Source organism: Rhincodon typus, chromosome 14 (assembly GCF_021869965.1).
Source record: "Rhincodon typus isolate 14 chromosome 14, sRhiTyp1.1, whole genome shotgun sequence".
Taxonomy (NCBI): Eukaryota; Metazoa; Chordata; class Chondrichthyes; order Orectolobiformes; family Rhincodontidae; genus Rhincodon; species Rhincodon typus.
The window spans coordinates 47,448,553-47,475,605 of NC_063345.1; the positions used below are offsets into that span (position 1 = coordinate 47,448,553).

General features: G+C 39.2%; 1 protein-coding gene across 1 annotated transcript in view; it reads right to left on the reverse strand.

The window, feature by feature from the left end:
• drp2 (dystrophin related protein 2) overlaps nucleotides 1-27,053 on the reverse strand; it is a 316,071-nt gene that overhangs the window by 17,633 nt on the left and 271,385 nt on the right. The window contains exons 10-19 of the mRNA XM_048605194.1: nucleotides 24,798-24,859; nucleotides 24,402-24,476; nucleotides 22,711-22,912; nucleotides 20,793-20,878; nucleotides 15,674-15,831; nucleotides 13,078-13,244; nucleotides 11,577-11,688; nucleotides 9,897-10,033; nucleotides 6,626-6,691; nucleotides 2,675-2,740 (exon numbers count right to left, since the gene is read on the reverse strand). Of these exons, the coding sequence (XP_048461151.1) occupies nucleotides 2,675-2,740; nucleotides 6,626-6,691; nucleotides 9,897-10,033; nucleotides 11,577-11,688; nucleotides 13,078-13,244; nucleotides 15,674-15,831; nucleotides 20,793-20,878; nucleotides 22,711-22,912; nucleotides 24,402-24,476; nucleotides 24,798-24,859 (1,131 nt within the window). The remainder of the gene's footprint in view (nucleotides 1-2,674; nucleotides 2,741-6,625; nucleotides 6,692-9,896; nucleotides 10,034-11,576; nucleotides 11,689-13,077; nucleotides 13,245-15,673; nucleotides 15,832-20,792; nucleotides 20,879-22,710; nucleotides 22,913-24,401; nucleotides 24,477-24,797; nucleotides 24,860-27,053) is intronic.

Here is a 27,053-nt window from a genome sequence, read left to right on the forward strand (position 1 = left end):
TAAGGGTATCTGCAGTGAACTTTGCTTGGTGACAGAATTACAGAAAAATGGTGCTCTGTGAAAGAGTTATAAATTAACAATGCTGCATGTATTTTCTGTCCGTGTCCTGGACTGATACTGATTGTTGAAGAATAGTTGCAATAACTGATGTGTTCTTGATATAACGGCAGAGAACAGTCTTAAGCACTTTCGAGTCCTTGTTGCCCTACTCTGAAAATGAGTTTGGTGTGTGACTGAGAACCCAAATATACTTTACTGATTTAAAAAGCTGTAGACTGCATACAAGCTTTTTTTTGGCAAATTCATTGTTAGGTAATTGTTGGCTGTAACCAGTCCAGGAGATAATTACATCTGCAGCAGCTCAATGCCATTTAGTCCAGTTGGTATTTTATTCATCCACATAGCTTTCATTACCCAGTTATAGCCACAGAACTAATCTGTCAACCTGCTATTGCAGCACTATTGTTGTAAATTAATGTACATCCACAAATGAACTTATCCATAAGCTATACATTAATATAGTTCTTTACTTAATTAGAGTACTTATTCTCCAGCAGCTTTTTCTTCAACATTTTGCAACTTGCATAGCTCTTTCCTTAAGATTAGGGTACATGATGAGATGTAAAAAGTGAGTGGCAAGCCAATATGTCTTTGAAGTCCAATTCGTTAAAGGGGTGTGTAGGTGTCAGTGAGAAAGTATCCTGTATCTCTTGTCTGACGTACAGTCATGTACACTATGAGCAGGATTCACTGATTGTTATCCAGAAAAAGAATTCTGATCAATTTGTTTTCAATGCATTATTTGGTATTGCTGAGGTCAAGAGTGTTTACCCCATTACTACCCCATTGAGATCAGTTTACTAAGATGAAATTAGGTTCCTTTCTGGTTTTCTATGATTTATTGTGCATTTATCAACTGGAGTAATGCATCTCCAGAGTTTAACTTTTACCCCTCCCTGCGTTCTTCTCTACTTGAATCACAACCGACAACTTTAATCATAATCTTAATCTTCACACTCGTCAATCTTTGTTGGTTTTTTAATCTATGCAAGTTGATGTAGTCTTTAGGCCAACAAACGTTATCTGTAAATCTGAGAATTTCACTGGGAATAATTTGCTACATGTGTCCAGACCGATACTTATCCTACGCTGCCAGTGAAGAAGATGTTATTATCATATTGTTGTTGTGGGCCTTTGCTGCATGCACGTTTCTTACTGTGTTTCAAGCATTAAACAATGACTACATTTCAAAAGCAACTTCAATAACTGCGAAATGCTTTAGGACACCCTGAAGATTCGAAAGGTGCTATGTAAATACAAATTTTTCTTTGAAAGTGTTTCTTAATAGTGTGATGATGCTGTCACTCTAAGATGTTATTTTGTCCTTTTTTTGAAGAGTGCTTGTAAGGTAGAGGTACCGAGCTGTCTCTAAGAAAGTAAACAATTTGTGAGGCCTTGGGTTTTTTTTAAGATTGGAACAATGAAGTAGCCTGGTTGTAGCCAGCTCTCAGACCAGGCTTTCTAGCTTTTATTTTAGTTTTAAGGTTTAGTTTTAAACAGAATCACTTTGGGGTGTCAAAAGATATGGAAACTTCAGTGAATGTCTCCTCGCTGCTACTTTTTCTGAATTTTCTCTTGATGCTTTCCCCTCCTGGATTGAAGAAATTCATGTGAGAATCCGTGTCTGAATTTGCCTTTTAGCCAAGGGGTGTGTTTATGGGATGTTACTATATGGGAACAGTTAATTAGCAATAGGTACTGTATCTATTATTCAGTTAAGTTTTCCAATAATTAAGTTATTCTAAATTCCTCTTTTTTTGTGTATTTTAATAGTAGTGTTTAAATAAATTGTGTTTTGCTTAACGTTGAGTAGTTTGACCAGTTGCATTGCATCTGGAACGTAGCACTTTACATCTACCGTTAAAATAAGAAAAAGTTAGGGTCTAGGCTACCTTCTTAAAATATATTGAGGGGGTCTGGTCTTGTCCATAACAATAGTGGTTCTTTTCTTACTTTTAATGATAGTAAGGTAAAATATAATCATTGTGTAATAGACATTATATTACAAATACTAGCATTGTTTTTTTCTCACATATCTCATTTTTTACATCTTTCACTGAAGGTGTGTGAGGGTAATAGTCTGCTTGTAAATAATTTATCTCAAAAACTAACAGATGCATTTCAATGAAACTTACTATACAGATTGTGTATGTTTTGTTGGTCCATACCCTTTCATGGCAGAGTTGCGTGTCTGGATCTTTGAATTCTTTTAAAGGATCCATTAACATTGGGAGATATAATGGACTGACTCTTTTATTTTTAAGAATATTGAGGATTGCTTTATTGACAATGTTGTTGATTGTTATAGAATGTGTGTATTTTCTCAGCTGTAGTGGTGGTGTGTGTCCTCGATGTCAAAATGTGGGTAGGGTTTTCAGAGCAGGTTTGGATTTACCTGAAGCTTTCTCGGTGAGATAAAAGCTCACAAAATTTTTTTTTCTGTTTTGTGTTTCCAGAGCATAAAATAAGCAAGGGAAAAGCCTTAAGAAAGAGCTGGGTTATTGCAATAACATTGAGCTAACATAACATGATGATATATGTTTTACTGAGTGCCTTCTCCACTTGTTTCATTCACTTAGTTTGCAACAAAAAGAAGTCATTTTAAAATACTTACACACTTTCATCAGGTGAGAGGCTGCCACTGAAGAAAGAACAATTCTTACTTTCCATTTCTGCAAGCCTGAGAAAGAGGTAACAATGTATCATTTAGTCAATGAATGGTTTTACATTAAAAAATGTCATTAGGTATCAGGGAATGGAAATCTCTTCTCCCTGACTCAGAACTATTCTGAACCAACTGATTCAAGAAAGACTTGCTTAGTATCATTTAAATGCCTTGTAAAGTTTATGAATGGACACAGTTTAGAATTTGGACAGGAATTTATATGTTCATTTCATAGATTTTTAAATAAATCATTCAGTGTGGTTGACTGGATTAAGGAGGAGTTAGTGATGGTGAGGGATAACACCCAGTAGGAAAGCTGGAATAGTTGTGATGGGACCTCCAGCAGGAGACGGTGATGATGAGGGAGGACACCCAGCAGGGCAGCTTCGAGGGTGTGAGCTGATGATGTCTCTTTCGTCACCTTGGTCTCTGCTTCACAAAAGTCAGACATTCCCTATCATGGCTACAGTGAGCTCTCCCTGTCTGTCCTGCATCACATTTCTCATGTACTGGGGTTTCCAGGACTTTGTGATCCAACCAAAACACCTGTGGAAGTAAGGAATCTGAGAGTATTTGTAGTGTTGGAGTCAAATGTGTTAAGATGCAGGCATTCTTGGAAAGCACATTTGGTGACTGTTATAAGCATCACATTACAATGTTAGCAGATGGGGGTTAGGAGTCTTTGACCTTGCTCTATGCTCGCAAGATGTATGGGACTCTGGAACTGTTCAAGAGGCAGGGACTTGTCCTTGTCTTTTACCAGCCAACACCATCACTGTTCTCCAAGGCTCATGCAAGCAGTCTCCAACTGGTCAACATCAGACCTTGCTAGAATGTCACGTGTCACACAGGGCAGAGCTCCCACTTGATGTAACCCCATGAATTGAATTTGTCACTTTGGGCGAAAGTGGTAGGGTGACCAGGAGATCGCCAATTTTACTGACAAAGGTGATACATCCAACTAAGAAGGTCCACAGATATTCAGTCAGCTACTTTTAAATGTCTGCCAAGCTGAGGCAATAGAAACCACTGAACTGGAACAGCTTTGATTCAAGATCCAGTACAGGTCAGGCAAAAATAATTGTGGTCAGGCGACCCATGACCTCCAGGATTGTTGCAGAATTACTGACATTTTTTAATGAGCATGGATAAAAACTTGAAATGTGGGAACCAGGTTTAAATGTAGCTGGACTCTGCAATTTGCAAGCGGCTAAGCTGGAACAGACAGTATTCGTGCAGCCAGGCCTTGGTCAATCAACTTCTCATCGAAACCAGATAGGCCTGGAACTGCCTGGCTACGTGCTAATGGACACGTTGTTTCTACTTCCAATGAACATGCTTTCTTAGAAGAATGTTACACAGATATGGTGGAACTCAGCACGGTAGGAGACCAGAGACATTGAGTGACAAGGATAGCACTTGATTGTTAAAGGTTCAAAACCATGTTCTGAGACCTCCAAATATAGAAAGTAGTTGCTTCATTGGATCTTGCTGCCCTCGCCCGATGGTAGTATTAGATACAAATCACAAAATCTTCAAGAAGGGCGCAAAGAAAGGGATAAAAGGGCAGCCTGGAAAACCCAGTAGTCTGCTTTTTGCACCTTCTTCAAAGGCATCTCCAAATACACCACCCTGGTGAACTGATCTGAAGACCCATAACAAGAACGTTCTACCTTGTGTTGAGCACCATCAGACCCAAAATACCATCTTGATGTGACAGCCCGAAGACCAGAACCAGCCTTAGAGGAGAGGGGAAGCCCAAATCAACTACTGCAGATCCTTAAACATCAGTCAACTCTCAAATTCCCAGAAACAGCCTGCCCCAGCCTTATTGAACAGGTATTACCTGGCTTTTCAGACAAACAATTCAAATACATTGGTAGGGACCTGTGGATAGAGTGTAGCAAATCTTCGGAAGCATGTGTCAGAAATAGATAGCTGGTGTAGAATTGAGAATGTTTACTTAGAGATTTAAGACTGTTAACTGAAGAGTCCTGTGAACAGATTGATAGAGTTTGATAGAGTTTAATTAAAGTACAATAGTAGAATTTGATAAACATTTTTCTGAAATAAAGTTTTTATTCAAGTTGGGTTGGAATTTCCTCTGACTCTCATCCCTTTGTCTATCTCACTGTGAGACTCACCTGAGTTAAAGACAGTTACTGCAAACTGGTCAAGGTTAGTCAGGGTACATTTACCCACCTTTCACTTTACAACATAATCCAAATGATGAAGCACTTAGTCAGATGTCACCACGGGAGGGATGCCCCACCTGCCCAGCTGGAGAGGCCTGTGGCTGATGCCATGCCCCAAGTCAAAGGCAATATTCCAACCCCGACTCCTAGGGCATTCAGACTAAGATTCAGCAATGTGTCACTGATGCCCTTATGAGTGAGATCCAAAACAGGTCCAGACATGGACAGCCAATAATGATTTCACATTTGCCATTTACCTTGAAAGAGAATGTCAGACAGCTTTAGCTGATTGGTGTGGATATCAGTATATTGCTATCTAGTGAATCGCTTAACATCCAGCAACCCAGCACCAGCCTGTTCCAACTCAAAGACCTCCCATATAACCAGAATATTAGTGCATGATTGGCTTGTCCATTTTGATGTTCAATGTCAAATTCACGATGACCAGAAGCACAACTTCGAGGGCAAGTTCTTACAGGAGATTTGTAAGGTCGATGGCATTGCCAAGAGCTGCACCAGCCCTCATCATCCAGAGGGTGAGCAGTGCAAATGATTCAACTATACATTGCATAGCTGTTTGTGCAACTTGTGGCCTAAGGGTGAACAGAAGTGGCCTGAGTACCTGCCAGAGCTCGTTTACATTTACAACAATGTACTATATTCACCCTCCATTGGCTATTTTCCAAACTCTCTCTTCTTTGGATGAGACCAAGTCCATCTTGTGGACCACCTCCTTGGGTTCACCACACCTGCCAACGAATATGGAGGCAAGCAACACATGAAGCGAAGCCAGGTCCACTAGATGGTGTCCGAAAGAACCAAAAGACAGATGCTGAGATCAAAAACATTGAACACAACAAGCCTGACAGGACTCACCTTGCAACTGGTGCAAGGATATTCATCTGAAATCAGAATATCAGGGGCAATTAGGATACAAGATATCCAGGAAATTTACGGCCATGTAATTATTAAGCAGCTGGACGCAGGTCTCAAGAAAGAGAACGGAAACTGGACACATTTCACTTTTATAAATTGCTGATCTAATTGCTACTCTAAGTGATCACACAAGATTAAATTTTGGCCTAAAATTGTGAATTGCCAAAAAGGCATGTCAATGATACCAGCTAATTCTGGGGATGGCTGGTCTGATGTAAGATGAAAGATTGACTAGGTTAGGATTGTTTTCGCTGGAGTTCACACAAATGAGGGGGGGGGATCTCAGAGAGACCTATAAAATTCTAACAGGACTAGACAGGGTAGATGCAGGGAAGATGTTGCCGAAGGTGGGTGTGTCCAGAACCAGGGGTCACAGTCTGAGGATTCAGATGGGTAGACTATTTAGGACACAGATGAGGAGACATTTCTTCACCCAAACAGTGGTGAGCCTGTGGAATTCATTACAACACGAAGTAGTTGATGCCAAAACATTGAATGTATTCAAGAAGCAGCTAGACACAGCACTCAGGGTGAATGGGATCAAAGGTTATGGGGAGAAAGCAGGATTAGGCTATTGAGTTGGACGATCAGCCATGATCGTGAAGAATGGCGGAACAGGCTCACAGGGCCGAATGGTCTTGCCCTGCTCGTATCTTATATGTTTCTATATAATTTATGTCAATGGAAGAGTAAGATTTAATCACATTTATCAAATATTGAATTCCCGTGCCTTTACTGAAGAATTCCGACACAGTTTCCATCAATTTACCTGCTAGCATAGTGTTCAATCCTGGAGTGTGTATCTGCATGTGGTAACATTGGGGAAGAGGCAGGTCTGAAACATAACATAGACATTGAGGAAAGATTTTGAATCTGTTATTGCTACCTTTTCAGGTTTTTTCTCTCTCTCTCTCTCTCTCACACACACTTACACACACCTATAAATCTATGGGGTGAATCTGTATTTGCAGATTTGGAATTACAAATACATTCTGTTTTGATCAAAAAGAGCACAATTTGTTGACAGTCAATGAGGCATTTTATAAATTTCTACTTTGGAAATAAAATCAGTCTGACTCCAAGTTTATACACAGCCAGATTCTAAACAAGGCCTCACACCTAAAATGCATTGTCTGACCTGAGATGTTACCTCTGGTTTACTGAGAAAACCTTTAGTTATCTTGGGATAGTGACTTGAAAGAAATTCTGGAATTTGCATATTAATCCTTTCTAACTGATTAAAAATTTAACAGCCATCTTAGGTTTGTTTAATACATTTGTATCAGTTCTATGACCCTTTGATCTTTTAGTTATAAATTCTGTGTCTGATGCCACCTCTCTCACTGACACCTGAAGAAGGAGAAAGACTCCGAAAGCTTGTGTCTTCACATAAACTTGTTGGAGTATAACCTGGTGTTGTGTGATTTTTGACCTTTTTAGGTTCATTAGCATTAGCTGCTCTAAGAGGATCCAGTGTCTCTGTATCAAAGCATATAGACATTACCCAATATCTACTTATGAATGTGGTAATGTAACATGGGGATATACAAAGCAACCTCCCCTGAAATACAAACTGAACATTGTGACTTTTATAGAGGCACACCCATGTGCTTCTCAATTCTATTAGAGTTAACATTAAAAGAGGTGAAGCTTTATACAAATCGTTAAGCTTTTTTCTTTCATATGGGAGTGTAAACCGATGTTGTCATACACAGAAAAACTTAGACACATGCACAAAAGTACAGTAAGCCAAGCATTATTTATTCTTAATCCTTTTGAATTATGTAACTGTTCTTTTCTTTCTTCTGTGTTAATGAAGTAAAATGTCCTATGTGTGAACTTTGTCTTTGTGTCATGGGGGTCAAATGGAGTATTAAAAGGACAAATGATGCCCTGACTGAAGAACTGCATTATGGGTTTGAGAACAGGAAGGCAGGAAATTTGGTCAAGACACAGATCTGCTAAAATCAGCAAGAATCAGCAAATTGATTTTGTAAGCTGTGCTGGAGCTGTGAGAGGAAAGTGGCTTCTTTGTGTGTGACCATGAAAATGTTTCCTTCACTCCAATACTGGAGATTGCTAAAACACTGTAGACATAAGCCAGTGTTTGTTCAAGCGTAGCCTTGAGATTAGGACCCACGGAGAGAGTACAGTTTCAAGCAGAATGTAATGTAATTAAACATCAATTAAATTGGCAGCAAACTGCTATCACCTCATATGACGCATGACTATGACAAAAAGAGAGTTATAAAGGAAGCTGTTGCAAAGGGTTTTGTTGCTGCAGTGTGTAGAATGGTTGGTCAGTCATTCCAAGGATCTGCTTGGAGTTCTGTTGACAAATTGGCCACCTGAAGCTGACCCTAGCTCTAAGCAACCAGAGTCACAGTGAGTACGTACTATTGCTTAGTCATGTATTAAAAGTGTATCAACATTTAGTGAGTATTCAAGTCGTTCTCTGCCATTAATAACTGGGTCAGAACCTTTACAACGAATAAGTGTATTTTACACTTGAACATGCAGAGCTTTAATAATGATCAGATTAATTTTGTCCAATAGATATTGTGACAATAATATGCCTTTAAAAGGTATATTTCGTCCTGACATTTTTATGAAGAGAGGTTGACGCAGAAGTGCCAAGTGGTCTGTTCCCAGCCAATACAATAAGCAGCTTGTGAGGCCTTGGGGTTTTTTAAAAAGTTGGAACAATAGAACCAACATAAAGGGGTCGGATCAAGCTCCCTCAGAACCAGGATTTTAGTTTAGCTTTCAGTAGCTGTTGGGGTTTGGAAGCTGCTACACATCTCTCCCTACTACAACAAAATGCTTGAATTTTCTCTCTCTCTCTCTCCCTCACACACACATATACACACAGATTTTTCTCTTGATGTTCTTTACTCCTGGACTGGAGAATTACATGTGAGACAATCTATTTTACTGAATTTGCCTTTGCCAAGGGTGAGTTTATGGGATGTTACTACATTGGAACAGTTGCTGTTTAGTAGTTAAATAATGTACTATTCTGTTAAATTTTCCAAGAGTTAATTTGTTCCAATTCTTCTTTTTTTTTGTTTATATTTTAAATACAGTGTAAAAATAAAGTGGGTTTTGCTTCAAGCCTGGTAGTTTGACCAATTGAATTGCATCTGGAAAACAATACCTTACACTTGCCTTCAAAAATAAGAAAAAGTTGGGGTCTAGGCTATCTTGATATATTTTGAGAGGATTTGGACTCATCCACAACAATAGCTTTACTTAAGAAAAATAACAAATGATTTGTGGATGCTGGAAATCAGAAACTAAAACAGAAATTGCTGGAAAAACTGCAAGTCTGGCAGAATCTATGGAGAGAAACCCAGTTCTGAAGAAGGGTCACTGGACCCGAAACGGTAAATCTGCTTTCTCCTCACAGATGCTGGCAGACCTGCTGAGTTTCTCCAGCTATTTCTGTTTTTTGCTCCTGATATCTTTACCTGTTGAATAAAAATAAAGAGTCAAACACTTTGCCACATTACTGGGATATCTTAGACGACAAACAGAAAATTTTCTATTGTTTCCAAGGTGATATGCAAAGTCCTCACCCAATGGCAATGCACTCTAATAGTAACAGTTGTTAGGATCCAGCTGTAGTAACTCAACATACGTGATATGTATTGTAGGTAAAATAAAATGTTCTTTACCTTCTTTGACTGATTCAGTGGGTAGGTAAACTGTTTAGCAATCTGTATAGATGAAGATGGAGTCAGATTTGGGGCTGAATTAGCTGATTTCAGCCAAGTAGGCCAGTTAGGATGTGATTTCACCATCCCATGGCTAGGGAGGGTAAGCTATAGGCCTATGTAGGAAGAATAGACAGCTGCTGGACTATGGAATTCCTGATAACAATACATTAACATTTTCAGGGAGGTGAGAAAGTAAGAGCTATATGTAATGTTGCAAATAAAAGTATTCACCAAAAGAAGTTAAACATTCAAAGAGCTTTAATTCAAGTTGGAGACAAGAAATGATAGTGAGAAAACTTTGTTCTGATGGTATTGCCTTACGTGTCAATGCTGTCACCCTCCATCACTGACTGGACAGGTAGGTATCCTCTTTGTGGATGTTTACTAAAATACTGTTTGGTTCGGAACTTGTTTTTCAATGTCTTGGCAAAGTCCCGCACATTTTCTCCTGATGTAGTCTGGGGAGGAGCAAGCAAAATTACTTACCAGTTGATACAGTTAAGTAAAATGCTTTTTTACCAATAGAATTTGGGTTTGAATCAAAGTGAATGTCTCTTCACACTGCTAACTGTAACAATCCAGACCAGAATTAATTTGAATCAGTCTCAGTACAGTTCTCCTGCTATATTATGTAGTAGAAAGTATGTATAAAGCTTCACCTCATTTAACGTACTGAGCTGTTTTCTCATTCATTCATTCATTCAGATGATGTGGGCATTGCAGGCCAGGCCTGCATTTGTTGCCCAGTGGGGTAGTTAGAAGCCAACCATATTGCTATAGGTATGGAATCATATGTAGGCCAGACTCAGGTAAGTTTGGCAGATTTCCTTCCTTAAAGGACATGAATGTGCCAGAAGGGTTTTTATGACAATTGACAGGTTAGCTTTTATTCCATATTTATATTGAGTTCAGATTCACCATCTGCCATGGTGGGATTTGAATCCATGTCTCCAGAATATTGGACTGATTTTCTGGATAAATAGTCCAGTGACATTACCACGAGGCCAGCACCTCCCTATGCAGCTGGTCTAGAACATAGAGAAATTATCCTTTGTGTGACATACTTTGGGATGATTGTAGAATATAACTTTTCATGTGTGAGTCTTAGGTTTCAACTATGGTTTCAGGAAGATGATCTAAAGAGTTTTGGCAATGGGATGCAAAGAAAAGGAGGAAAAAAAGTAACGGAGCAAATCTTCCTGAACTTGCTGTCATGCACCTTCTTTCAGTCAGTACAACAGTTTTAGTAGACTAGGTTGCCTGGCTGCCTTTTGGCCTAAAATACTTTGCAGTGAAGAGAGATCCAGAAAAAAAAAGGGTGAGACAATATACCTAAAATAATGACCTTAGTAGGGAGCAACATAAATTATTGGTTATAGCATAAGGTTGTGGTTGTAATTTTAGGCCCAGAGTTTTGGCTTGGCATGGTGGCATAGTAGTTAGCACTGCTGCCTCAGTGTCAGGGACCTAGGTTCATTTCTAGCCTTGGGCGACTGTCTGTGAGGAGTCTGCACATTCTCCCCATGTCCGCGTGAATTTCTGTCGGGTGTGCTGTGGTTTCATCCCATAGTCCAAACATGTGCAGGTTAGATGGATTGGCCATGCTCAATTACCCACAGTGCCGAGGGATGTGTAGGTTAGGTGTGTTAGCCATGGGAAATGCAGGGTATGGGGATTGGGTAGGATGCTCTTTAAAGGGTTGGTGTTGACTTGATGGGCCTAATGGTCTCTATCTCCACTGTAGTGATTCTATGGGTACTCCATTATCAAATGGGTTGTTACTACTGTTTTTAGTCAGAAGTCACTTGAATGTGTCAGCTCTAACAGAGAAAATTTCTTCTTTGGAAATAGGATCTAGCATCATATTACTAAGATCTCATCAAGCACAAAGTTATATTGGTCAGTATTTTAATAGCTATGGCTATAACAGTTGAACATGCAGTGTAGCATGTTGGAATAATGCCCTTTTTGGGTCCGTATGTAGTGATACACATTACTTACAGGGGCACAGTATTCCATGATGGGGTAATGTAGTTTGTGACCTTTGTTTGCCCTTCCTGTCAAGAAACATGTTTGGCAGATGTCAACATTAAACTGCTTCAAACTGCGGTATCTGAAGCAGAAAAAGACAGATTTTAGAGATAGTGAGGAAAAGAAATTGAACATGAAACAAGGATCAAATAAAAAACAATTCTGCAACAGGAACAACTAAAAGAATTATACACAGGAATATTTTATCAACAATAATGTCAACTGGCACTAATAGACATATTTGATTGCTAAACACTGTCAACAAGCACCAATACATGGGCAGAATCACCAGTCCTTTGCCAGTCTTAGCAGTGCAATGAATACAGGGCCAATGTATATGCTAAAGTGCAAGAGCTCAGTGTCAAAGCAGGCAGCAAGTACAGGTTAAAACAGCAGATCAGTGCAAATGCAGTGACTGTCTTGGCATGTTAACTGTTTCCTTTTCTTTCCCTGGATTTGAGAAGGTATAGGTACATTCACTAGACGGAATGAAAATTTAGAAGTGCAAGTGGATATAGAGGATGATTAGATACAATGGTGGTGTCTCTATTAAGAAATGTTGACTGGATTCATTTCCAACATTTACCGGTATATATTTAACAAGAAATTAAAGCCACCATAATATTCACACAGTTTGTGGAAAATGAATCAACAGATAATATGTACTTTCTGTGAACTTGCCCTTCCGTTTCTCTTCTTGAGACCTACTCCCAGATTTTCTTCATGAAATTATGCAATCTGTTTGGCCATCTTCCCACGGAAGGAAAAACACCAGAGTGAGTGAGATAAAAAGAGAGATAAAGTTGGGTTTTCACTTGTGGGGAAGACCATAACTAGAAGTCATAAAGTAAGATAGTTCTTAATAAATCCAACCAGGCAGATTAGGTGAAACCTCGGGGGAACTCAGTGACTGGTTAGAATGTGGACCTCAACACTAAATGATTGCTTGATGTGAATAGCGTCAATGTATTTAACAGAACGATCGATAAACATGAAGGAGAAAGGAATAGAAAGTTCTGCTGAAAGAATGGGATGAAAAAAGGCTGAAAGTAGTCAACCTGAAGCATGACCGAGTGGGCGGTTTCTGTGCTGTCCATTCTGTGTAATTCTCTGCCTCTTAAAGTTGAAAAATTATGTAAAGCCAACTGGCCTCTAAACTTTTGAGAAGTACTAAACCTGATATTTTTATCTCAAATTATGAAGAAAGTGATGCGAATAGATGAGCTTGGTATTAGTGGTTGTGTTTATGCTATCTCCAAACCAGTTTAGTCCAGAATCAAACCTCGATATTAAATAGTGCAAGAATAATATCAGAAGTCATTACACAGCTCACTCCTCTTCAATATATCCACTGGGTGTAATAACATCAGAGAAAAATGGAGAAACAGGATGCAATGGATCTTTATTTAACTGTATGCCTTAATTTAGAAAAAAAGGGTAAATGTAAAGAAAATTGGCTCTATGTACCTACCTAAAGCCTTTAATTGGACATTGCTTGCAGATGTGACATTTAGCTTGGTGTTTTGCAGCTTCTGAAGTTATTAATCGATGTAGTACAGGCAACCAGACCATTGACTGGGGCTCCAATTTCATCCATTCCAGGAAGTGTGTGGCTTCAATTACTGGTTTATCATTAACCTGGAGATAGTACAGTAAAGAACATGCTACAGACATTCTGTTGATGTGATCTTCAAGTCTAGATTGTGTCCATACACACTAGCTGGATTGTGATCTGTGTTATGCTAATGCCAAGCTTAAACCATTTATTTTAAATAGGTTAACAGAATCATTGCAAAAATGCTGATGGGAAATTCTAGTATTTAGCGTAACAGGAAGGGTTGTGTTTTATTAAATAGGCATAGGGATAACTATCAACAATAATAAAATAAATACTTCAGGATACAAGGTTTTACCCAATTGAAAGAACGTTATAACATGGAATTGTATGACATCATTCATGGATTGTTGGAATGGGATGGAATAGAAAAGTTGACTGCAGTGATAATGGAAGATTGAGTGGGGAATTGAATTCTAGGTGTCAGAATAAATGAGGCGGTTTGAGAAGTTAGGAGGAGACAGAAGTCAGTGTTCATGTCAGAATCACTGAAGTAGGGAAGAAGTCAGATTCTGCAAAAGGAACTTGAGAAGTTCTGAATTAGGTTCTGAGTTCAGCAGCTCACCAGAATGACTCCCCACCATCTCGAATCTCAAAATCACTGTTGTAATAAGCTGCCTTGGCTCTCAGCCCTGCTTTGACTCCAGTGCAATCAGCCTCAAGTGGTGATAGGTTCCTTGAGCAGGCATCATACAGGTAGATGCGCAGTGGCTCATAAAAAGGATGTAACTTCACGCGAAACTATTAATGTGAATATATCATTCTTCGTATGATGACTTGGTGATATATGGAAAATATATTTGGCAAATGCTATGGGCTGGTATTTTGAAAGTATAAGTCAGATGGACAACTTTTAGATTTGAAGTATAATGAAAGAGGGCGTTATCACCCAGAAAGTGGTTTTCTGCACTACCCCAAGGATTACCACTATCTCTCCTGAGGGTATTGGATGGCTGAAGTGAATTGCTGGGCCAAGCCTCGCTTGTGTAATTTATACATAATAGACAGGGAAAGGATACATGGAATTACAGGTGAGGAAAATTGAGCCCATAGTGCAGAAAGGTAGGTTTCAGACTCATGGGGCATGAAGGCCAAAATAGGGCAGGAGTCAATTGTATCAAAGGTTGGCCTTCACTGAGATATCCTTATGAGGAGGACAGCAAGGCATGTTGGGAAAATTTAAATCAAGAAGGCAACTGAAACAAGAGATTAGAATAGGCCTCTTGGAAGGGAATGCAAATCTTAAGGTTTAGGGAATAAGAATTTTCTAAGAGGTTAAATAGTGCTAGAGGGTAAAAATGCAAAATAAATTAAGGATAAAAAGAAGGAAATGTTAAATCAAAATGAATGACTATAACTGCACAGTTAGGAGAAAAAAAGGTTGAGTACTGGATACATTAATTAAAATGAAGAGCTTCATTAAAATATAAAATCTCATTAAAATATATCTCATTAAAATAGAAAGTCTCATAAGAAGAGGTCTTAAATTGTGCTGTTGATGAATGTCAGTATGATCATGGATTTAGATGACCAGTCTGGGAGCAAATTATAATCCATCAGTATTTTAGATGTAGAGAATATTGTGTTCACTGCAGCTTCTGTCTTGGGGGGAGGAGACTGGTGGCAAATTGCTATTTTTCCTCTGCTGCAACACATAGATGAGTGAAATCTTCATGTACCCACTAACTTGTAAGTATGAACGGATAGATTTCAGTGACATCTTTGAAGCTCCCATTCCTGAAGTTGGTAATTATCCTATTATGGACACAATGTCCAGACACCATCACTAAGAGCAGCCTGTAAAATGCTTATATCAAGCTGTCGATTATGAGAACGGGGAGCTGTGAAACATGTGGGTTGTGAGGTTGCAATGTAATGTCCAGGTCATTTATTGCAGAGAAATGCAGCTAGTATTCGCACTTCATTACAATGGATTTAAACATCAAAACTCCAATCAAAACTAAACCAGAGTTCTGCAGCATAGGTCTGTGACATTTTTTTTTAGGTGGATGTTAGTTATTATCCAACAAATTCTTCAATAGCAAAGCTCAAGATTTATCTTCTGCAAGTCCAAAGACAAGCCCCTTTTTAAGGCAATGTATTACCCCCCAGATTAGCAGGTTTAGTAGCTATAATTTACATTTGGAAAACAGTATGAGTTTTTCCATACCTTTCTCCTTCTATTATTTATGCTTTAATGCTAAATCTTGAGATCGGTCTTAAAATTTCCGAGTTACTAATTTGGCAGATGGTGGAGCAGGGACAAATGACAGTTTGACATGGGAATGTGGACAGGAGGCTCGGTTACACCTGAACGTGAACAAATCACAAACAAATGCACTCACATGTAAGCATTTCCACCATATTCCCCAGTATGACATTTCTCAGGCTTGTCCTGCTCTTCATCTCACTCATTCTCCACGGGGGAAAAAAAAACTCATGATGGACTTACAAACCGAAAGCAGCTCCTGACACTGGGTTCCACATTGCTTCCTCCGAACGCTGCCACCTCGCCGAGCTGGCGTGGGATCTGAATGGCTTCATGTAGGAGAAGGCTGAGGTGGCGCTGATTACACAGGCTTGCTGAGTCACTCACTTGCTTGTACAAGTCTATGGAGGGAATCAATGTCAGGATGTTACATTGGGTGAAACAACCAGATTCAAAAGGGTGATTGTGTAGTGGCTTCTTTCAGGGGTAGCTCTGACTTGTCAGTGATGTATGGAGATGGTTCTGAGGGCTGGTGGGTGGGCAGTGGTGGAAGTAGTGGAAGTAAGTAATATTCATGACCAAAGGATAGTTTCCTAGTGCATTAAATACCTTTGAAGTGCAGCCAATGTTGTAAAATACATTTGATAGTGGTACTCTTAGTTGAGTATTATTAAAAGGACATGACTCCATCTTGTACGTTGGATGGTCTTTGTATTGAACTCCTCCCCACTCTCCCACCTTCCCACCCCCCTCAACACGTATGTTTTTGCAGTGTGTGGATTATTGTAATTTTAAGGCCTGTTTTTATTTGTGTTGGTGTACTTGACAATAGAGCTCGTAATTGCTTGATATTTGAGACACTTCAGAGTGAATTCTTTGAGGACTGATAGTCTGTGGACCCAATAAAGTCAGGAACATCTGTGTTGAGGTATAGAAGTTTTCTTGTTTTATCCACCTGGTATCAGCATTAAGTATGGCCAAAAGACAGATAGAGCGTAGTTTAGATACAAATAATGTTCCCCCTGCACTTAGCCCATTAAATTTTCTTGGTCTGATTTAACAGTGAATTATGATTAAAACCCTTGCTCTGCCTTATTAACAGTCATAATTTGGTAACAGTATAGCTTAGATGTAAAGAAGTGTCCCTCTGTACTACCTCATTGAGCACTCCAATCTGAGATGTCATTAAAAATGCATAATAAATTTCCCATTTATTCCTAACATGAGTCGTGATCTCAGAGGAATATTTCCTACTGCATGTCTTTGATATTGCATTTCTATTATCAGGTAAGTTACACTGTCTCTCTGGCACAGTCTATTTAAAGGGAGCTAGTAATAAAACAAACTTCTGGTAACTTGGCTCATATTGACAATAAAAAGCACAATTATGTCAGACCTTTAATCTGACAAGTTCCAGTACAGATACACCAATGGTGCACACTTGGTAATGTGAACATTACCCAGATATGTCCTGTCCTCTGAAAGCAGGGCAAATCCAACCGAGCCAATGACCACCCTATCAGTCTACTCTCCATCATTGAGAAAGGATTGCTGTCAAGCTGTACTTGTTCAGCAATAATCAAGTCACAGACATTCAGTTTGGGTCTTACCAAGGCCACTCAAAGCCTGACCTCATTACAACCTTAGTCCAAAAACATGGACAAAAAAAGCTGCATTCCACACGCAAGGTGAGAGTGACGGCCCTGGATATCAAGGCAACATTTAAATGAGTGCGGCATGAAGGAGCCCTGGCAAAACTGGAGTCAATGGGAATTAGGGGAGAAACTGGTTGAAAACATACCTCGCACAAAAGATGCGGTTAGTAATTGAAGGTCAACTATCTCTATTGTGGGACATCACTGCTGGAGTACCTTAGGTTGTGTCTTACACCTGACCATCTTTAACTGCTTCATCGATGAATTTTCCTTCATCATATGATCAGAGGTGGAGAGGTTTGCAGATGATTGCATAATATTCAGCACCATTGGTGACTTCTCAGACACTGTGGTGGCTTATGTTCATATTTGGTAAGACCTGGACAACAATATGCTTGGGCTGATCAGTGACAAGTAATATTCGCGCTGCAGAAGTATTGGGCAATGACCATTCTGGGGTTACCACTGACTAGAAACTGAACTGGACCAGCCATATGTATACTGTGGCTACATGAGCAGGTCGGAATCTGGGAATTCTGCAATGAGTAACTCACCTTCTGATTTCCTAGTGGGGTCAGGTGACCCATGACCTCCAGGATTGTTACAGAAATATTGACTTTTTTTCATGAGAATGGATGAAAACTTGAAATGTGGAAGCCAAGTTTAAGTCTAGCCAAACTGTGCAATTTGCAAACAACAGAGCTGGGAAAGACGGTATTCATGCAGGCAGGCCTTGGACAATCAACTTTCCCAGAAAGGGCTGGAACTTCCTGGCCAAATGCTAACAGCCATGTTGTTTCAGAAAGAATTGTTGTTTCCATCTCCAGTGAACCTGTTTTGTTTGAAGAATATTACACAGAATTGGTGGCACGCAGCTCAGTAGGTGGCTAGAGGGATACAGCGACAAGGACAGCACTTGATAGCTGAAGGTTCAAAACCATATTCTGCAATCTCCAAATATGGAAAGTAGTCACCTTATCGATCCTCTTTCTCTGATCTGATGCTGTTATTGGACACAAATCACAAAATCTTTGAGAAGGGTGCAATGAGAGGGATAAAACGAACAACCTGGAGACCCAGCTCTCTCTACTTTTGCACCTTCTTCAACTGCCTCCCCAGGAACACCTTTAACTGGCAGCCAAACTGCACAGTATCTCTCGGCGAGCATCAACAAACTGACTGACCCATAAAGATCACCTCCATGAGATGACCCGAAGATCAGAACCTATTTGAGAGGGGATGCCCAAATTGCCACTTGCAGATCCTCAAACATCAGCCAACCCTCAAAGACTACTGCCCCAGCCTATTGAACGGGTACTACCTGTCTTTTCAGACAAACAGTTCAAATACAGCAATAAGGACTTATGGTTAGGGAGTAGTGAATCCTCAGAAGCACATCAGAAATAGATAGCCAGTGTAGAATTGAGACTGTTTATTTAGAGTTTTAAGACTGTTTACTGAACAATCCTGTGAAGAGATTGATAAGATTTGATAGAATTTAACTGAAGTACAATAGGAGAGTCTGATAAACATTGTTTTCCATGGTAAAGTGTTCAATATAGTCATGTTGGACCTTCCCCTGAATCTTGTCCCCTTTGTCTATCTCATCATGAAACATACCAGAGTTAAAAAGAGTTACCGCAAACATGTCAAGGCTAGTCAGGGTACATTTACCCGCCCTTTCACTTTACAACACCAGTGCTTGTTTACAAACTACAATTCACAAGTGAGGTATGTGATGGAATACTCTCGACTTGGCCAGATGAGTGCAGCTCCAAAAGCACACAAGGAGCTTGACACCATCCAGGACAAAGCAGCTCACTTGAATGGCACCTCACTTTCAACATTCAATCCTTTCACCTCAGACATGCAGTGCCAGCACTGTGTACCATCTAAAAGATGCAGGTTGGTAATGGGCCAAAGTTCCTGCAACAGCATCCTCCAGATTTCTGACCCCTACTATCTAGAAGGACAAAGACAGCGGAACAACACCACTTGAAAGACCCCCTCCAAGCCACACACCATCTTGACTTGGAAATATATATTATGGGAATTTTTTTTGTACACAACAGTGAAAACAGAAGCAAACTATTTGTTCACTTCGTCTGCTATTTCCCCACTATCTCCTCTTAACACAATGACAGATCAGACCCCTGAAGTACCATGTCATTTTTCTAATTTTTACTTCCAAAATGTGTCTTTTTTTTGAGGAAGGCTAAAGACAAACATAGACTACAGAGTTGTCTGGCAAAGTCCTGCGTGGGATCCATGGAATTTTATACCTGATGAGTGACAGGGAAACCTCAAGCAGAGACAGACACATAACAGGAAAAGATAATGAGGCAGCTGACCATCTAACTTCTTTTAGCAGAAAACCACAGATTCCAGGAAGATACAAAGTAAGTGTTTAAAAATGGGATGCAACCCTGATCTTTGTGTGATCATGAAAGAAGGTGTGCTAGTAAACTGAGGTACTTGTGTATCAGCCAAGGTTGTGAAGGTCACAGTCGAAGAACCACCCATCAAATCACCCCTGTGTTGCAGGTAAAAGGATTCTCTTCCTCTTAGTACTAGAAGCCAGCTAGGTGATAAATCAGTCTAAAGAAATTAGGATACAAAATGACTCCCTCGATCTGAGTGCTGACAGCTATCAAAAGGAAATGGGACAAAAAGACTGCGAACAATCTGTAAAGCCAAGAATTCTGAAATCAACTGCTCTTTATTAATTCCCAACTATCTATTCTTCACAAATGATCCAAAGAGACTGATCTGTATATCTTTTAACTTTTGTCTTGTTTTTAGACTCACTTCTCTTTTTTCCTAATCTGTGTAGACAGGTGTTGCATTATTATTTTTTTTCCTGTGTTTAGTAAGTAATAAATCACTAGTTTATTAACTGAAGAAAGCTGGTTAAATTCGCTGTTGGCAGAAAAGGAAATCCTCCTTCTTTCAAATTTTCAAATTCTTGCTGTGACCAACTGAGACACCAAGTGAATAAAGAGAGGAGCCAGTTCATCCCTCCTCCCCCAGGGTCTGGTTATAACTATAAACTTCCTGTTCCCACTATCTAGATGACCAAATTCACTTTAGTGACTTCTTCTCCTTCTTAAATATCTGTAGAAACTTGTGCTATTTGTTTTTACATGGTTTCTCTTTTACTCTAATGTTTTCCTCCTTATTAACACTCAGTTTTTCTCTGCTGTCTTTTATATTCTCTACAATCATCTGACCTGCCGCTCAACTTTGCAAAATTATAAGCTTTTTCTTTAAGTTTGATGGTTTCATAATTTCTTTTGTTAATCATGAACGGTGAGCCCTCCCATTTCAGCTATTCTTTATCATAGGAATCTACTTATCCTGAGTATTTTGAGATATACCCTCAAATATCTGCCACTGCATCCCTATTGATACATCCTGTAGCCTAGAATTCCAGTTCACTTCAGCCGGCTTAGCTATCATGGCCTTTTTAAAATTTAAAATATTAGTCCTAGAGCCACTCTTTTCTATTTCAAACTGGATTTAAAATTGAATCATATTGTACTCCCTGCTACCCAGGAATGTCTGAGGTGATTAATTTATTCTATCACATTACGTGATACCAAGCCACTCATACATTGAATGTGAAGCACTTTAAGATGCTCTGGAAAATGTAACAAGATGCTGAACAAACACAAATATTCCTTTCCACCTTTATGTTTGATATTTACACTGATATTTCTCCTCGACCTCTGCATTGCACAAAGTGATAATTCCAGTCTTGAAGGACAGAACTCGAATCTTGCCGTTGCGACCACTAGGGAGGAATGAAAGAACAAAAAGTAAAAAATGATTCCAAAGTGAGAAACCAAAAAACTGGCATCTAAAAACTGAAATCTTATTTGCATCATTACAGAATTGACTATGTCTGTTAAAGTCTCCTTTTCAAAAACAGAAGTGCTTTCAAAAGCTCCAAGAGTTTGTATTGTTTGTCTATCTGCCGAGTGTGGTTTGATTCTGAGTCTGTGAGAGCCGGTTGTTTAAATGTGAGCTTTGGCAACAAGCAGTATCAGTTAATCTAACATCACAGCTTAGCTCAGTACTGTTTTCATCCAACATTCACACATGTGCATTCCCAGCATGATACTTGATAATAAACAGGAATAAGAACTCTGGTGAAATTTTCTGCTCCTTGGCTCACATGTCCTAGAATCAATTTCAGGACCTTATCTATTAGCATTATCCTGAGGCAGACTGTTATCAAATCTGGGAATTTCTTAATCTTAATGTCTTATTGCATATTCAGTCATTGAGCTACTAGGGATTGATGTAGTGTCTGATGGGACATACAGAATTCATTTCTTACAAGAACTGCTAAAACATGTCTTATGAAAATTAATACTTCCTACTCAAAACTTTGAGAATAAAACCTATCTTTATTCCAGTTTATATGTGTATGATTGCATTCTTCCTAATTTTGGCTATTTTTACATGACGAAACTACTCACTGAATATCTATTCTATTAGGCAGAAATTGCATAACTGTCTCCAAATTACACAGGATTGCATAGGAATAATGGCACAGAAACAGGCCATTCAGCCTAACCAGATTTTATGCTTCATATGGCCCTCCTCCCGACTTTTTCTTCTAAATCTACTGTTGTAACCATCAATTCTCTTCTCCCCTTAAATGACATTTATTTGAGCTACTGCCTTTGGTGACGGGTTGAATATTGTCACCATTGGGTAAAAACATTTCTTCTGAATTCCCGATTGAATTTCTTGGTGACTGTCTTATATTCGTGATCTTTAATTGTGCTCTTCCCCACAAAAGGAAAAACATTCTCTCTGTATAAGCTCCATTAAAACCTTTTGTGATTTTAAAGACCTCACTTAGGTCATCACTTAGCCTTTTTTTCAAGAGAAAAGAGACTCAGTCTTTGCTGAAATGTGCAGCCAAATTTCTGGTTTATCAGTGTAAATCTTCCCTGCATTCCCTATAGTGCCTCTACACCTTTTATCAAAAGCGATCAGCACTGCAAGTAGTAGTTTAGGAATGGCGAACCAAGGTTCAGTACAAATTCAATACTACTTCCACCCACCCCATCATTTTTCAATTCTACACTTTTCAAAATAAAGGCTAGTGTTTGTTATTTTCTTTTAAGGCCTTGCTAATCTCCTATGCAACCCTTAGTGATTGGTGCACTTATATGGAGATCGCTTTGTTCTTCCATCTCATACAGATTTATATCTTTCAAGTAATGAGTGACCACTGTATTCTTCCTACTTAAATGCACAACATTTATTATTGAACTTCATTTACACATTATTTCTTATTCAGTATTAACATAAGCCATCACTATGTCAAACCATAGATTTTTTTTGTTGCATGAATTCAAGACTTTCCCAAACTTATTTCATATCATCTTTACAGCAAACAGAGAGTTCTAATCCAACATTTTGGCCTGGATTGTGATCCAAGATCTACAGGTGAATGCCGTCAGGCTAACTGAATGAACTAACCACGTCCTGTGAAATATAATGTTTTCTGTTTATCGTAATTTAATCTAAACAACGTGATGTATTACGGCTCATGCTCAACTGCCAGGCAAAGCAGATCATAAAAAGAGAGGTGAAATTAAAACTTACGTGTCATAGACATTGAGAAGCCAGTTAAGACACATGTCCACAGAGAGAGGCACATTAATGATGATCCCACGCTCCTGCTCAAGGTGATCATACATGGTGGTGAGGCACTGGATGATTTCCAGAACATCAATTGTCTGGTCACTTTGCTGTAGCTTGTACTGAGTGAAGATGTTGGAGGCACTGGACATGCTCAACAGATCCACTGACAGCAGATAATGCAGACACAGAAAGTGAACAACATAAAACATGCTATTTACAATCAGCACAAATCGTCACCATTGGCAGTAAAAAATTTTAAGAACCAACTCCCTGGGCATCTTCCCCAGAATGAAAATGAATTGCATTCAAGGTTCAGCTTTTACATTTAAATGTTAGCCCAGCAACATTTCACAAGAAGATATCAGTTCCCCTTAAAAGCAGTAAGCTGAAATGATAGCCTGTCACCTCGATTTTCAATGTCCTGGTTTAAATGCAACAGAAGCTGCCTGATGCTTTTAGAAATCTCTGATCAGAGCAACCATATTTGAGAGACAAGGAGCAGAGGAGTTTCATCGTGTTGGCTATTCTTTTGTGGAAGGTGAAACCTCTTCCTTTCAGTATATTTTCACCCTCATTCCACTTCTTTAGGTTTTCCTGTGATGCACAAACCCACTCCAGCCAAGAAGATAGCAGGTTGGCCTATTCCCAATCCTCAATCTGCAAACCCCACTGTGAAAGGACAGACAGCAGTAAATGTTCCTTTTTGTTTAGGAAGGAGCTGGCCTCAGCTTAGCATTTCCATATGGCAACATTGCTAGTAAAGCTGATAATGCAGTCCTGAACCATATGCTGATGGAGCTATAATTTGCTAATGCAGGATTGACTCGCTGGTGTTTTTCAAGGCATTCAGGGTATGTTTCACATAATCTCTTAGGAGCTGAGATTTCTCAAGACACTTTCTTTTGTGTTTCTAAAATATTTTCATTACATTATGGGCAAACAGGATATTTAAATGAAAATCCAGAGTTTTGTTAAGCTTTGCACACAATTGCTGATCAGGTTTTTACTAATTCAAGTGGGGAGTTCTGAGGAAGGGTCACTGGACCGGAAACATTAACTCTTTTTCCCTTCATAGACGCTGCCAGGCCTGCTGAGCTTTTCCAGCAACTTTGTTTTTGTTGTGAGGAGATCTTGGCTTTATGAAGTAGTATAAAGCAAGAGATAGTGAGTCAGTAGCCCAACTTGTATCATTGTTAACCTTAACAGAAATTGGAGTTGGGAGAGATGAATTTTTTTAATTCACTCAGTTTTCAATTTTGCGTTAGGTCAAGATGTGCCTACAGGTCCTTGTTGCCCATCAAATTTCATCAACTCTTAATGGGTACTAAATAGCACTGATTGTCTGATAATAGCACCACAATGTCAGAAGCACTTAAGTAGCATGAGCATCCCTGTAGTTGAGGCTTGAAGTGCAAATAAGGTCTTCCAGGCAGGTCTACAAACTGAAGCAGCTTCAAGCTAAGGGTAATGTGCAACCCATTAATTCAAGTTGGAGGACTTACAAATGTTACTCCAAATCAGGTTCTGAACTAGTTTAACTTTGTTAACAGCCCAACATAGATTTACATGAGCTTACGACAAGGCACTGCCTGGATGCTACATGGCCATTGACAGAAAATGCAGTTCCTTGAGAACATGGAAAACAAACTTACAGCGGAGTGCCTTCTGCACACGCCTCAGCTTCATGGCGGTTCGGTAAGCTGAGAATTTGATGTTATTTAGAGCAGCTGTTAAGAAAAAGTGGAAAAGAACAAAATGCCTATTATTTCACATTACTCCCCCTTGTGACAGTAAATTATACTGCAATTGTTAATAGATAGTCACTGATTCGGGATCAGATTTCCAGCTGGACAGCAAAAAACGGAAATGGATTTGCAAAGTCATGCTGCAACAGTCGACATCAATAACTCAAGTGAGTTTACTTTTTCTTTTTATCCATATTTCAGAGAGATTTCCAATCAATATCTGACTTACTGAATGTCACGGGGCTGCTGTGAACATCGGGATTAATATATGCCACAGGGACAAGCTTGGATTGGAAATCTTACCAAGTGACTGGTACAATTCGGTCATCTTTGGGTGATCCCAGCATGTGGTCTGGCCCTGGTGACTAAGCGGATAAAAGAAAGAACATTAGATGACAAGAAAATCTCAGAAAAAGAAAGCAAGTGGATTGATACTGAAAACAAAATAATGCTGGAAATCACAGCGGGTGGTCAGGCAGAATTCATGGAGAGACAACAAGCTAAGGTTTTGAGTCTAGAGATGATTTTTCATCAGAACAAGTGAACTGATCTTTGAGTCATAACTTCTGTTTCCTTGTGATGAATTATGAGGCAATTGATTTGAGAAGCTCTCTCATGGGTAGGAGGTACAATAGTTACTTAAGAAAGACAAAAGGTCAATAGCTAATGTCAGGTTATGAACATATTTTCAGATGATATAAAAGAAATACATTCTTTGTGTTGCGATCATTGAAGTAAGGATGTCAGTGTTGGAAATTAAATGAAAGTTTCCCACTGCTCCATGATTCTGCAGGTTGTGACTCATTCCAGAGTATTAGTTTATACATATTGTCTATGCAATGACGTCACATCTCGGTGGGTTTGTTTGACAAGTGAATGCGAACAGAAATTATTAGTGAGTTGACTTGCGACAAGAAAGTTCAATGTAGCTCAATTTTGTCCTCATTTGAGGACCCATCCATATACCTTCCAGCTGGAATCATTGGCTATCAACAAGAAACACAATATCCCCCACTGATATCCCATTCCTTCAGAGCCCAAGGCCACCTTGGCCAACACAAACACCACTCCAGCACTGTGGCCAAGGCCATTTGGATCTGCAAAGCGAAGAGAATTAAACAATGTGGGATTAAGTTTAAACTTTTGTTATTAGTATAAAGAAGATGAACCTGGTCAACTACCCATTACACCCCTCACCTGATCAACAGGAGAGGCATGGCAGCAGTCCAAAGTACCTAATTCACGTGATCCCTAAAATTATCCCATCTCACAATTATGGTGGGCAATGTGAATACAGCCAGACCTACTGGAGAAACAATGGGGCACTTTCTTTAACTATCACCTTGTGCAGATTAAAAACTACTTCTAGGTATAAGCTTTGACAACACTTGTGCTCTTCCAGTCAAATCAGGAATGGATTAATACCTGATATCACAATTGCCTGGATACTGATCACTGCAGATCTTAACATGGGTCCAAAGAATCTTTCTTTTGAATGGATTGAGGATGAAACAGTGACTGCTGCTGGCTATAGGAAACTATAGACGCTGATGAAAATTCATTAATAATAGCAGAAAAATGTAAACACATCTCTGAAACATTGATCTGTACCTTCCTGCTGATCCCCATTCTCTCATTTGCATCCAAATTACTTCTACAACTGGAAGAAGCCAGTTTACCATCAAAACCTTGCACTGCCATGGCATTTCAACATGGCAAATTCTCATTTTTATAGACTGTCTGAGCTTGAAATTTTAATGAGGGTTTGAACTCAGGATTTTTTTTTGCATTTTACTCATGGCTAATTTGGAGGATGCTATCTAGTAGAGAAAAAAAATTGAAAGGGAACTGAGCCAGTTAAAATGGGATGCTTAAAGGAACATCCTTCAATGCAATTTTCAAATTTAAAAGAGCTCCTAATCAAAAAGGAATTAGCCACAATCCAACATTGTCGCAAAAGTATTTACAAAATGAGAACATCTTAGAAAGACACCACAAATTTATTAGCAGGAAAGAGAAAAGACAGAATAATATTTTGGATGTGCCACTTGCATTTCCAGCATTTTCTCTTCTTGTTTTTGATTTTCAATGTTGACAGATTTGCCTGAAATCATCTGCCTGAACTGAGAATGTCCCCAACCAAACCTGATGCTACTTCTTCATGATGGCCCACATAAACATAGGGCACAGTAAAACACATAGTACCTCTAAAGTATCAAAACGTGCTATTAGTTTCCCTCTTTGCTCATGTAGTTTATAAACTATTCATGGTATGAAGTGGCTAAAGAAAAAGAGTCCAGAAACTGCTCAAATAATTATAAGTTCAGAAATTGAGAATGAGTAAGGAGAAACACAAAGGATGGCAGAATACAAAAGCAGTTGTGGTTGTTTGAATGGGACCCCTCTTCCTCTTGTCTAACTTAGTCTTTAATTTTTTTTTCTTTATTCATTCACGGGATGAGGGCGTCGCTGGCTAGGCAGCATTTATTGCCCATCCCTAGTTGCTCAGAGGACAGTTAAGAGTCAACCACATTGTTGTGGGTCTAGAGTCACACGTAG